The 13,784-nt window shown below is 50.0% G+C and overlaps 1 protein-coding gene across 2 annotated transcripts in view; it reads left to right on the plus strand.

Annotated features, from left to right (window-relative positions):
• The window catches only part of LOC146863690 (uncharacterized), a 367,891-nt gene that overhangs the window by 224,100 nt on the left and 130,007 nt on the right, over positions 1-13,784 (plus strand). For both annotated transcript variants that reach the window (XM_085627822.1, XM_085627823.1), the window contains one exon: positions 8,460-8,630. In XM_085627822.1, the coding sequence (XP_085483948.1) occupies positions 8,460-8,630 (171 nt within the window). The remainder of the gene's footprint in view (positions 1-8,459; positions 8,631-13,784) is intronic.

The following is a 13,784-nucleotide window of genomic DNA, read 5'->3' on the forward strand; positions in this document are numbered from 1 at the left end:
TCTGACCAGCAAGGTCAGAGGGGCTGCTCTTTTGGAGAGCAGCTAGGGCCAGTCTGGAGCAACCAGACCAGCATCGTTGATTTCAAGTTTCGTCACCAAAATGGGCACTAGCCAATGGGCCAGGGACCGGGCAGGCGCGTTGAGATGCAAAGTGCAGAGGGGCCCCACGCAGATCGTGGAGATGCTGGAGGGCTCACCTTTGGTGCAGATGCTGCTCGATGGTTGGGCTTCTCAGGACCCAAAGCACAACTTGGAGGGAGCCTCTGTAGTTGCGCTGGCAGCTTGTCGTCGGTCTTCCAAGATGGCTGGCTCCACGTGTCTCGGTGCCTCCACGGGTTCCTTCTTTGCAGGGACTGTGGATCGGGTGGTGAGAGGTCTGGAGGTCCAGGTCTTGTTGGGCTCTGGGCTCGGGCTCCGGCAGGAGGCGGCGGCAAAGCAGACGTTCAATAGCTGGTTGGTGCTTGCGTTAGCAAGATGGTCACTCCCTGACCATAGGGGAGATTTCCTTCAGTCCTCTGTGCAGCAGAGCGTCGAAGTTCCCGTCTTCTTCTTGTTGTTAAGTTGATTCCAGGATGTCTGAAGTCTTAGGACACCGCTCCTACCTTTAAGCTGATTCTAGGGGCCGGACTACCTGCTAGGTCCCTCCCTAAGGGTGGGACCAGGAAGGGGGGTGGTTACACCCCCAATCCTTTGTTCAGCTCGCCCCAGGTCCAGGGCTGGTGTGCCCCAGGACCGGTTTGAACTGGCATATGCACCGAGGCTCCTTGTGAGCCTCAGGCATGTCTGGTTTCTTTCAAGCCCTACCTGACCAATACACAAAATCCTGTCTGGGGTGGTGCACGCACCTCCCCTGGCAGGAAACCCTTTGTCCACACCTCCCAAGCTGGAAGGACTCCCAGCAGCAGGAGGGCAGACTTGTGTCTGTGGTGGCAGCATCCATTTTGTGGAGCTGAGGCTATGTCGGATTTTACCCGGGTTTCATGTACTATACATGTCGTGTCCCTCTAGAAGGGTGGAATGCTAACCCCGTCGCCAGAATTGGCGAGGGGTTAGTATTCCAATTCGTATGACACCTTACTCGACATGTTTTGATAAAGCCAAACCAAAGATAGCATTTAACCGCGAGGTTCATAATGCACTTAAGAGTATACGGTATGACGATATCTGAAAACAGTAGAAGGAAGTTGTTCCGACCACTGCAGACAGGCTCAGCTCATGCCAGAGCACCATCTCACATGGAACCAAGCACTCTGCCTTCAGGATTGTCAAGGCCTGCCATAGGAGTGACTTATAGGTTAACATGTGTCCCACTTAAGGTTAGGTATAGGTATACTACACCTAAGTAAGAGGTGGTTACACCAACTTACCCCAGCTGAGTGATCAGCCAGTTGTGTCAAATTTGTTAGGCCAAGCCTGGGGTGGCATAATACATGCTTCAGCCCCTGGCAGGCCTTAGCTACACCAATGCCCTGGGTACCTAGTGTACACTGGTACAGGGGCTCACAGGGTGATCCACTTCCAATTGGTTATGCACCTAGGGTGCATAGTGTCAATTTAGTTGGAGAGAACAGCAGGCTGGGGGTCTGATTAGCAGGCCCACAGCCTCAATATGTCAAAAACCAGTGAAGCAAAAAGCAAAAATTTGGGGTGACCATAGGATAGCAGACCCTACTCTCCTACACAGATGCAAAGGCCCTTGAACCTGGCTTGCTGTTTGACGGGGAGCCAGTGCAGCTGCTGCAACAGAGGCGTGGCCTCTACGCGTCTTAAGAGCTTGAAGATCAGCCTAGTTGCATCATTCATAGCTACTTGCAGCTTGCCTAGCAGCTTTCTGGGAAGTCCAATATACAGAGCATTGCGGTAGTCCAGATGGGACACTATCAATGCAGACACCACCATCCACAGGGTGGAGAATGAAAGGAGAGGTGGCAGTTTCCTGAGTTGCCTCAGCAGGCCCACACAGGTCCCAACCACAGTGGACACTTGGTTAGACAAGGTGAGCTTGTCATCTATTTTGATGCCTATGCTCTTTACGAATGGAACTGGTGTGGGTGTGGTGCCCAGCTCTTGTGGCCATGAGAGGTAAGCCCAAGGGTTGCTTCCTGTGGTGATGGCTAAGACCTCTGTTTTGTCAGGATTGACTTTGAGCGAGTCAGCTGTCATCCAGTTGACAATGTATCTGAGGATGTTTTGCACGCGTGAGTGGGCTTGTGAGGAGTTGTCAATTTGAAGGATTAAATGTGTTTAATCTACATAGTTGAACACCTGGCAATCCATGCAGGCCAGGGCTGCCACCAGTGGCTGGAGATAGCTGTTGAAGAGAATCGGAGATAGTGTCGACCCTTATGGGACTCCGCAGGTTAGTGCCACTTTATTGGACACATAGTCACCCAGTTGGATCCTTTGAGTCCGAGCTGTCAGGAAGGAGGAGATCCAATTATATACCACCCCACGATGCCCATGTCTAGGATGTGGGCCAGGAGTTGGCCATGATTGACTGTATCAAACGCAGTCGTAAGGTCCAGCAGAACCAAGGCACATGGCTTCCTGCTGTCGGCCGTGAGCCTGAGCTCATCCAATACCGCCAGCATCACCAGCTTTGTGCCGTGGTGGGCCTGCCATACCTGGAGTAGATGATGTTTCAAAACACAGTATGAAATCTTGGGGTCAATGAACAAACTAATAAACAGTGTGTGTAAGTATTTTTCGAAAAGTAATAACCCTACAGATGTACACCAATGACTAAACCTCACAGTCTAAAACTGTGGGCATATCCCTTTAGAGGACGAATTCCCTCACTCACCATAGGTGACATGCTTCATCATTTGGGAATCTCCTCCCAGAGGAAAAACCTAGTTCCTCCGGGGGCTACAACCTCCTCTCTGAGAGGAGGCAGCTCAGGGATGTTTTCTTCTTTATGTATAAATGGAATATACTAAATCCACAAATGATGAGCCTAGTGCATGTGAGGATGGACGCAGCGCAAAATATAACCAAATGTGCAGGGAAAGTGATTTAAAACTAGTTAGAGAATGTAAAACGGAAACTTTATTCTAATACATCTCTACTAGGATTAAGAAAAACAGTGCACCAACAGTATAATTTAAACTGTTTTGGTGGAACGTGATAACAACTGAAAAGGATATATGGACAGGAGCTTGGAGCAATCTGTCTTTTCTTCTAAGGTTACAGGCTCATGTAAAGCCCGGAGTACCGACGGAGAGAGCGGTGCCCCATCCTGAGCTGTTGCCAGGTTGAGGTGAAATGGTTACCCAGCAGGATGCGGGTATTGGTTTTTAGAAGAAAAGACAGATTGCTCCAAGCTCCTGTCCGTATATCCTTTTCAGTTGTAATCGCGTACACATTCATGCAGCAGCACCATTATTAGGTCCTGATGAAAGCTTTGCCCACCAAAGGGTGTTAGGCTGAAACATGTCGACCACTTTTTTCTATTCCACCAAAACAGTTTAAATTATACTGTTGGTGCACTGTTTTTCTTAATCCTAGTAGAGATGTATTAGAATAAAGTTTCATTGTGTTCTGCGTTGGTTGCCCACCAACCAATATAGCCTCCTTGTAATAGAACACTCCTAGAATGTCTTTAAACACTGATGACATAGCCCTTTGTAACACTGAGGTTACAGAAATTAACTCGAAGGGCATACGTTTGAACCAGTTAGTGCCTAGGGGTGTGATGAAAACAGTGAGATCTTTTGACTCAGGGTGCAACCTTATCTGGTAATCAGCTGAATCCAAGTCAAGGGTTGGTAAAACCTTGGCTCACTTTAAGGCTGTGAACATTTCTGTAATCGTGGGTAGGAGAAATCTGTCCAGCACTACTTCTTTGTTCAAGGCACTTAGATCAATGTTACCTTGTTGTCCGCTTTGTGTGCTACCACAACGGGAGCTAACCATTCCGTGGTTTTTACTGTTTGGATAACATTCTAATTATAATTTCTCGAATTCAATTCTCACTGCATCTTGCATGTTCAGTGGTAGTCTGCGAGCTTTGGATAGCACAGGGGTTGTATTAGGTTTTAACTTTATTTTGGGGATGTAGCATTTGAGATCATCTCTGAGCCACAATTGTTCCTGTATTCTATGTTACAATTTAACAAAAACAGATCAGGGATGCGTTCGCCTAAGGAAGCTCCCATTGTGTGGAACTTTCTAGGAGGAATACACAAAAGCCCAACTGCCAACTACTCTTAGTCATGTGATCAGAGACAGGCTGCAGGCACCAAATGGCTAAGGTAAGAAAATGCCAACTTCCTTAAACAGGCATTTTCGGAATGCCAATTTAAAATCAGATTTCACCATTACTTAGTATTTTAAATTAGGTTTCCAGAGACACCAAACATTAACCAGTTATCATTTGACATTTGGAAATTATTCTTATAACATATAATAAGCTAATCCTAATGTGATCCTATGCAAAATATAGGCCTTCTAGTAGCGAAAAACAAATTTAAGAGTTTTTCAGTACCAGGACATGTACATGTCCAACTTTTTAAATACATTGCATGCAGCGCTCTGGCTGTCCGGGGCCGACCCTAGATGTGACTTACAAGTATTAAAAAAGAAGGTCTGAGACTGGCTAAAGGTTTATTTTGTAAACTGCACACACAGGAAAATGGCAGACCTGAGATGTTTATAGGACCACTTAAGTAAGGGGCACAATCAGTTTTGTAGGCCCATTAGTAGCATTTAATTTACAGGCCCGGGTTACATAGTGTACCACTTTACTGGGGACCTACAAGTACATTGAATATCCCAATTGGGTATAAGCCAATCCTACCAAGTTTTAAGTTGAGAGCACAAACACTTTAGCCCTAGTTATCAGTGATATGATGTTTAGAGTCCTAAAGCCAACAAAAATGAATTCAGCAAAAATAGGTGGCAAGAAGGCAAACCATTTGGGGATGACTCTGCAGAGAGAGCCAAGTCCAACAGTAATCTATGATGAAGAGTGGAGTTACGTAGTCACTGGATGGAGATAATTCTACTATAAAGGCCATAGAAATCAAGGATGTCAAGATTCTGACTGCAACCATATGGGTTGACCTGGCTTCACAAATACTCATGGTTAGAATGTACTTCTTGATTGATGTTTGAGATCGAGATACCAAAATCTGTACTAATATTTCTATTATCCTGCATCGTTCTAGATTGCCAGCAGCAGGTGAATTGTGACACCATTTCATTACTTTGGACTGAGTCTTTTCGCAAAGAAAAAAGGGGTTCTACCCAGATATAATAATCCATATTGGAGAGAACTTTTATCAGGCAATTACTGTAGTTATTGTTGATTCTAAACGTCCAGATAAGTTCATTTGACACATCTCTGAAAGGCTTGATCCAGTTTCCTCACCCCAATATAATTCCACTTCCTTCCTGTGAGTTGAAGGAATGAACTAAATGATGACAGAAAATGATTAGAAAAATGCAGATGAAAAATTGCATATATTTTTTATATTTCCTTAACAGTTTGAGGAGTTGGCCAATCCAGAACTTATTTTTTTTTTTGTCGGATCCATGCATCCAGAGATCTAAAATTGTGAGATGATTATGGCCTGATTTAGATCTCGGCGGATGAATTATTCAATCAAAACGGTGGTGAGATATAAATCCCATGATATCCTAGAGGATTTATATTTTGGCAGATGGGATATCCATCACCATTGTGATGGAGTATTCTGTCCACTGAGATCTAAATCAGGCCATAAGTTAGGAACTTCAAATAGGCCCTTTCATGCTTTGGCACAGACTGAATGCGTTCTCAACTGGGTGTCAAACTCTCAAACCTGACAACGGTGTACTTCTAAGGAGTCTGAGCAAATTAAGATGTGTCTAGATAAACCAACATGAAGACATCCAAGAGATTTCGAAAGGTTTTGTTGACAAAGTGTTGCAAAACAGCTTGGGCATTACAAAGGCTGAGGGGCATAACTAGGTACTCCAAATGATCATATTGTGGGAATTTCTTCTCCGCATCCATAGTTCTGAAAAGGCCCGAAACCATCTCTTGCTTGAACTCTTAAAGACGTCAGCTATAAGCCCAACGTGGCCAAGGGTGTCAAAACCATAGGTTTTCGCTTCACTCCAATCTTAACTTCGAAGGTCACATACACTTTGCAAGATTCCACATTCACAACCTCAACCAAGCTATTAAATATTCTTTTCTTCCAGAATTTGAAACCGTTAGTCAAGACTTTGGTATTCTGATCTCCTGAATTGTGGGCCGTCACAAAAAACAGACTAAGGACAGTGCTTAATTTGTGAAAAAACAAGTGCCAAGAGGCCACTGCTGCTTGCACCACACATTGCCCTTGACAGCACTGACAATATTAGTAACAACACAACTACTAGTCATCACACTCCTACAAGTGTGACAATTCAGACTATTCCAGGCCCCCACAGCTATAATAATGACTTGGGTGGCATGTAATAGAAATGTTTAATGTATATTGAATTATTAATTACCTGTTGTTGTGGTCCTCTCTAAATTAGTCACACACCGCCACCAGACTGTCAGAAGTGCTGATGTTGACAATTAAGTGCCGGTGCTCCGCACCGGAAACTATAGGCTCAAATTAAGCACTGACAAAGGGCCTGATTTAGATCTTGGCAGAGGGGTTACTCTGTCACAACAGTGATATATATCCTGTCCACCGAAATATAAATGCAATTATATCCGATGGGATTTACATTTCGACGGACAGGATATCCGTCACCGTTTTGAAGGAGTAACCCGTCTGCCGAGATCTAAATCAGGCCCTTACTCTACCAAGAGCTATTCCCTATGCCACTGGCAGGTTTCTACTTCAGGAGCTCATTGCTCCTTTCTTATCTTACGATAAGAGGCTCTCAATTGACCCCTTGCCTATTCATATCACAAATGGCTCCTCTTTTCAAACGGGTTGAGGCACGTTCTGAATGAGAGCGCGTCGCTCGTGTTGCACATCGGAGTGCAACACGAGCGACGCGCTCTCATTCAGAACGTGCCTCAACCCGTATTCATCCCAGCTCAGGGGGATTTACTCGCTTGCACCCACGACCTTTTTCCCAACTTTGAGTACCTCGCTTTACAACACGAGTGCGCGATTTTTGTCCAATTTCGTCCTCTTTTCAAACCCCACTTGTTAAGAAGTTGCTCAATGTGAAACACCTGCACCTGTCTAATTAATACCAAGGTTCATGTCACAACTTTCTTTTACGCTCTCATGCTTATGCTCAGGAAGTCCATGACTTCTGGCATCCACTTTATAACAGTGCTAGTCATAACTAGTGGAGAAGTGTGGCTCAATGATTAGACTGGCAGACCCTGATGCAGAGGTCTAGCCCGGGACCAGGGTTCAATTCCCTGCCTCGGCAGGTCTTGGGCTCAAAAATTCTACAGACCTGATAATTCTCGCCTAGGTGCCTATTCTAATCATGGAGTGCAACTCTGGGCAATAGCTTTCTTAATCTCCACAACAGCCCCCACAACGCTAAGGATGCCTGGCCTCCACCTTGGGGCTGCCCAGGAGTGGACGCCTCACAGGGAAAGCCAGGATGGGTTCCACTGCGGTATTTGTACAAGCGCCTTGAGACCCTTGCGGGTGAGTAGTGTGCTATACAAGTATCAATTTACATTTTACATTTACATAACTCTGCCTCTTTTCATGCAGCCTGTCCAGATTGTGGCTAGTGTATTGAAAGAGCAATTATGCTGAATTGAGATTCGAAACTATTCTTCTGTTTAATATCCATGTATTGATTTCGAGTAACTCCTTGGTACTGCTTTGAATTTGTAATGTCTGTTGTTGGTGTAATATTTCTTATGTATTCACTCTGCATAACCTTCCTGCCTCTTTTAATATTGTAACTGTCAGTTATGTTATCACTGGAAATGTATGACTGACTCTCTTTCACTTGTTTAACTTTTGTTCTGTACAGCGCTCTGCAAATTGGTTGGGTGGGGGGTCTCTGTTTTATAAGATGGCAAATAACATAAATACTTAAATAAAAATAAACCATAATAGAGATTAACCTTATCAAGAGTTTTGCAGACAAGCAATGAACCGGTTCAGTACTTTTTCTGCATCCCAGCAGGTTTTGTTGTCTTAGCCCTGTGCCAGGTCCTAGGGGATCCTGAGTTGATTTCGCAAAATAAGGTCATCCATTTCAAGGAACAGGCACGCCAGTAATTTAATCCACCACGATTTTTGCAAAAGCAGATGTGTTACTCTCTCTTGGTACCTCATTTATTTTACATAGTCTTATTCATACTTAGTTGATCTTTTAAATCCAGGCTTCTATGTATTCCATAAAGCTTCCATGTTCAATCAACATAAATATTTCTTCAGTTGAATTTGTATACAGTGACTTTGTAGTGTAAAATGTGCTATTACTCAGTAGTTATTAAAACATCTTATCTGAACCTGAATATGTTTGATATTTTCCCATAATCATGCAAGTGCTGGAGTCCATGGAATCAACAACTCAATATGAAGCTCAGACTGAAGGCTACCAGCAGAGCCTGACCCAGGCAGCTGAAGCAAACTGTGTGGCACAAGACACCTTGAACCAAATCAATGCTACTCTGAGGGATGCAGAGAAAGCCTTAACGAGATGGGCGGCGCTTGCAGGTAAAGCATCATTGCTTCACTTAACGAAGAGCAACAAGCCTATACTAGTTTATCTCGCCTTCTGATGGAGGACGCTGTGAACGTAAAGGTGTATGTGTCATGCTACATCTTGCAGTTGGAACTAGTGGTCTGTTTATAACTCATGTGGTATGAATTTATGGCCTGTTTTGATGTTAACATGTGGTAATTCCAAGTACATAAAAATCACAATCATACATTGCATATATCAACCATTCCCACAAGAGGAATCAGCACTCCAAAACTCCTCCTGCGCAGAGCTGGTGGTATTTATCTGATGGAGTAAATAACAATGGACTATGCCCATCCACAAGTTTATAAATAAGAGGTGGGTAGTGCATGCACGTAACCATTTTTAAATTCTATTTCCTAACTCTAATGTCTCTGTAACCTTTGGGTTTTTTTTTTTAATGAATTCCTATGGGTTTTTTAACTAGTATTCACATTTGCAGAGTGGTGGAGAAAGGGGGTGTGGCCTCAGAAGACCGCTTAGCATTCCAGCTGTGTGGGGCTTACTGGAGGTAACAGGAGGGATAGCTGGTCTCCAAGGACCCTGTTGGAAGGCGTTCACCAGGGAGGCTGCAGAATGCGTTCCTGACCACCCGGAGACCCACCTTTCCCAGAGATAGGCCGAGCAAGAGCGGGGAGGCCCTTCCTGGAAGGGTCGCGTACCTAGGATCGCACACGCTGCGCTTACTCTCTTCTGATAGAGGGACACCACACAGTAGTTCTTCGTAAGACAATATACTTTATCGTTAGTTGCAAGGGATCTTTATGATCCGGAAGGCAGGTACAGAATTAGTGCCACAAGCGGTGGCGATCTCGTGATGAGGGGTATGGGGGTAGCGGGACAGTCTTTGAGTCAGTGTCTCTGCGGAGTATCCGGCGCACAGCTCTCAATCCTCGAGCTGAGGGGATGTTGCTTCTCTCGGCAATCTCTGCCGATTCTCTTGGAGGAGGGGGCCGCGAGTCACTCAGCAGGCACAGGAGGTTCGTAGTTCAGGGAGCTGCGACGGCGTCAGCAGGGCTCAGATGGTTCAGAGTTCGGGGAGCCGCGACAGCGTCAGCAGGGCTCAGATGGTTCAGAGTTCGGGGAGCCGCAACGGCGTCAGCAGGGCTCAGATGGTTCAGAGTTCGGGGAGCCGCGAAAGCGTCAGCAGGGCTCAGATGGTTCAGAGTTCGGGGAGCCGCGACAGCGTCAGCAGGGCTCAGATGGTTCAGAGTTCGGGGAGCCGCGACCGCGTCAGCAGGGCTCAGGTGGTTCAGAGTTCGGGGAGCCGCGACAGCACCGCAGGGCTCAGATGGTTCAGAGTTTGGGTAGCGTTCTTCGGTTCGGGGGGCGATCGAGCCGCGACCAGGTCAGCAGGCTCTCGTCAGTCCAGGTCTTCTCTGCCTCCCGTCCCTTCCGCACCCCTTGTTATACTTCCCCTCCTCTTTGAAGTCCGGAGTCCTCGCCGAGAGGGGTCTTGGTGCCTGGGGGGCGGTGTGTCGGGGCTTCCTGTCGCTCGGCCCTTTGATCTGTTCAGGTGGGTCCGGGAGGGACTCCAGACACCCAGCAGGCGAGGCGGCCGCTCACTGGGGGCCTGGTGGTCGATCGAAACCTCCCTTGGGGAAGAGACCAGAGGTGTGACAGGGTCGGCGCCTCTCGGTCTGGCTTGGGGGGTTTCACTCTCCCTCGGCCGGGCATGCGTGTTGGGGGTCTGGCCGGCCATCGGGATGCTGGGCCAGGGTGGCCGGAAGTCTGTGACATTGAGGATCGGTGCGGTTGCAGGGTGGCTTGCTGGTCGGGAGGGCCCACGTCACGAGGCCGGTCTCACACGCGCCCCCCCCCAGCTGAAAGGCGGGGAGAACTACCCATCCACTTGGGGGTTCTCCTCGCTGAAGCGGAAGAATCGGGACAGGCCGTCTGCGTTGGCGTGGTCCGTCCCGGGGCGATGTTCCACAGTGAAATCCATCCCCTGGAGGGAGATGGACCAGCGTAGCAGTTTGGGGTTTTCCCCTCGCATCTGCATCAACCACCGCAAGGGTCAGTGATCTGTTTGCACTCGGAAGTGTGTTCCGAACAGGTAGGGCCGTAGCTTTTTGAGGGCCCAGACGACTGTGAAGGTCTCTCTTTCAATTGTGCTCCACCGCTGTTCTCGGGGCAGCAACCTGCGGCTGATGAAGGCTATGGGCTGATCGATACCCTTGTCGTTGAACTGTGAGAGGACTGCCCCGATGCCGTGTTCCGAGGCGTCCGTCTGGACCACAAACTCCTGGGCGCAGTCGGGGGCTTTAAGCACCGGAGCAGTACATATAGCGGCTTTTAGGGCGTCGAACGCCTTCTGGCATGGGGGAGTCCATTGTACTTTCTTGGGGTGTTTTTTGGAGGTTAGCTCTGTGAGGGGGCCTGCGATGCTGCCATAGTTCGGCTGGACGGGGGCTACCTGTCCGCTTCCCACCTGGTGCCCCAGATAGGTCACGGAGCCTTGCCCAATTTGACATTTGCTGGCTTTGATGGTGAGGCCGGCCTGGCGCAGAGTCAGCAGGACTTGTCGGAGGTGCTGGAGGTGCTCGGTCCATTGGGAGCTGAATACCGCTATATCGTCGAGGTACGCGGCGCTGAACCCCTCTAGTCCGGACAGAACCCTGTTCACCAGCCGCTGGAAGGTGGCCGGGGCATTCTTCATTCCAAACGGCATCACCCTAAAGCGGTAGTGCCCATCCGGGGTGGAGAAGGCAGAGCGCTCCTTGGCTCCCTCGGTGAGGGCAATCTGCCAGTATCCACAAGTTAGGTCGAAGGTGCTGAGATAGCGAGCGGCCCCGAGGCGGTCGATGAGCTCGTCTGCGCGGGGGATAGGGTGAGCGTCCGCTCGGGTGACCGCATTGAGTCCTCGGTAGTCCACGCAAAACCTAAGCTCGGGGGCGACACCAGGGGCAGCCGCTTTCGGAACCAGGACTACCGGGCTGGCCCAGGGGCTGTCGGAGGGTTCAATCACCCCGAGGGCCAACATCTTCGCTACCTCGGTCTGGATGCAGGTTCAGACCCGATCAGGGACCCGGTAGGCCCGGTGTCTCACTGGCGGGCTGTCGCCGGTGTTCACGTCGTGGACACACCAGTCGGTGACCCCAGGGGTTAGGGAGAAGAGGTCCATGAACTGCCTTAGTAGCTGGCGGCAGTCGTCGGACTGTTGGGCTGTGAGGGCGGTTGACAGTCTCACCCCCTCCACGGAACCATCGGTCTCTTTCGCCTCCAGGGGGTCTGGAAGGGGCTCGGTGTCTTCTTTGGCCCCATCGTCGGTGGCCAGGAGTAAACTCAACTCCGTCCTCACAAAGTGGGGTTTGAGGCGGTTCACGTGGAGGACACGGAGGGGGTTCCGCGGGGACTGCACATCGACGAGATAGGTGACTTGGCTCTTCCGCTCGACCACCTTGAAGGGTCCAGTCCATTTATCTTGGAGGGCGCAGGGTTTCACCGGGGCCATGACCCAGACTTGTTGGCCCGGCTTAAACTCGACCAGCGTAGCATTCTGGTCATACCAGCGCTTCATCTCTTCCTGGCTAGCCTCGAGGTTCGCCTCTGCGAGTTCTCGGAATTTCCGGGTCTGGTTGCGGAGCGTCAAGATGTATCGGAACACATCCAGAGGGGTCCCCCGGAGAGTCGTTTCCCAACCCTCCTTGACCAGGCTCAGGGGTCCCCGGACGGGGTGTCCGTATAGCAGTTCGAATGGGCTGAACCCCAGGGATTTTTGTGGAACCTCTCGGTAGGTGAACAGGAGGCATGGGAGGAGGACATCCCATCTCCGGCGTAGAGGTTCTTCGAGGCCCATGATCATTCCTTTCAGTGTCCTGTTAAATCGCTCGACTAGGCCATTCCCTTGGGGGTGGTATGGGGTGGTGAACTTGTATGATACTCCGCACTGCTGCCATACGGACCTCATGTATTTGGAGATAAAGTTCGTGCCCCGATCACTCACGACTTCGCGAGGGAACCCCATGCGGGAGAAGATCCCCATCAAGGCCCGGCCTACCACGGGGGCCGTCAAGGTGCGGAGGGGGATGGCTTCAGGGTAGCGGGTGGCATGGTCCACCAGGACGAGGATGAACCGGTGGCCCTGGGCGGTCTTGGGGTCCAGCGGTCCCACAATGTCGATTCCTACCCGCTCAAAAGGGGTACTGACGACGGGGAAGGGTTGTAGCGGAGCCTTGCGCTTCCCCCCACTCTTTCCGCTGGACTGGCACGTGAGGCAGGACTTGCAGTGGGCCTCCACATTCGCTCGCATCTTGGGCCAATAGAAGTGGGTGACGAGTCGCTGGTAGGTCTTATCTTGGCCTAAGTGTCCGGCCAGGGGTACATCATGGGCCAGGCCCAGGAGGAGACTTCGGAAGCGCAGGGGTACCACCAGTACTCGGGCCGATCCCAACTCGGCCGACTTCTGTTCGCTGTACAGGAGGCCGTTTTCCCAGTTTACCCAGTGGGTGCCGGTCCGGTCGCCTGTTGCTTGGGCCTCGGCCTGCTGTCGGGGTCCAAGGAGAGAAGGGCAGGTGGATTGTTCTTGGCAGAATTCTTCTCGGGAGCGGCCTCCTTCGCAGTGCCACTGGGCCATTTCCGGCAGGTCCCCGAGCTCGGTCAGGGGTTCGGGGTCTGGAGGCACGGACCCCTCGTCGGGAACGGTCGCTTCGTCCGGAAGGGGGTCGTCGGGCTCGGGTGGTGCATCCCGGACCTCGGGGATGGTGGCGGTGTTCCGCGGCATGGCCTCCCCTCCCTCGGATGAAGGCAATCTGAGAGTCATCGAGCGCATGGTGGCGCATACCCATTCGGGTAGGCCCATCATCTCGAGATGGGCTCTTCGTTCCACTTGTCCCCACGGGGAATTCTCAAGGTCGTTGCCCAGGAGACAGTCTACGGGCTGGGAGGTTCGGACTGCCACCTTCAACTTGCCGGTGACTCCCCCCCATTCGAAGGGAACTAGGGCCATCCGGAAGAGGCTCTCGGAATTGTCTGACGATATGACTGGACAAAAGGCGTCGGGCAGGATCTGATCTTCGGAGACCAGGTGACAGTGAACCGCCGTGACACTCGCCCCCGTGTCCCGGAGGCCCTCGACGCGGTGACCGTTGACCATCACCTGCTGTCGGTACTTCTTCGTGTTGGCG

Source organism: Triturus cristatus, chromosome 2_1 (assembly GCF_964204655.1).
Source record: "Triturus cristatus chromosome 2_1, aTriCri1.1, whole genome shotgun sequence".
NCBI classification, from domain to species: domain Eukaryota; kingdom Metazoa; phylum Chordata; class Amphibia; order Caudata; family Salamandridae; genus Triturus; species Triturus cristatus.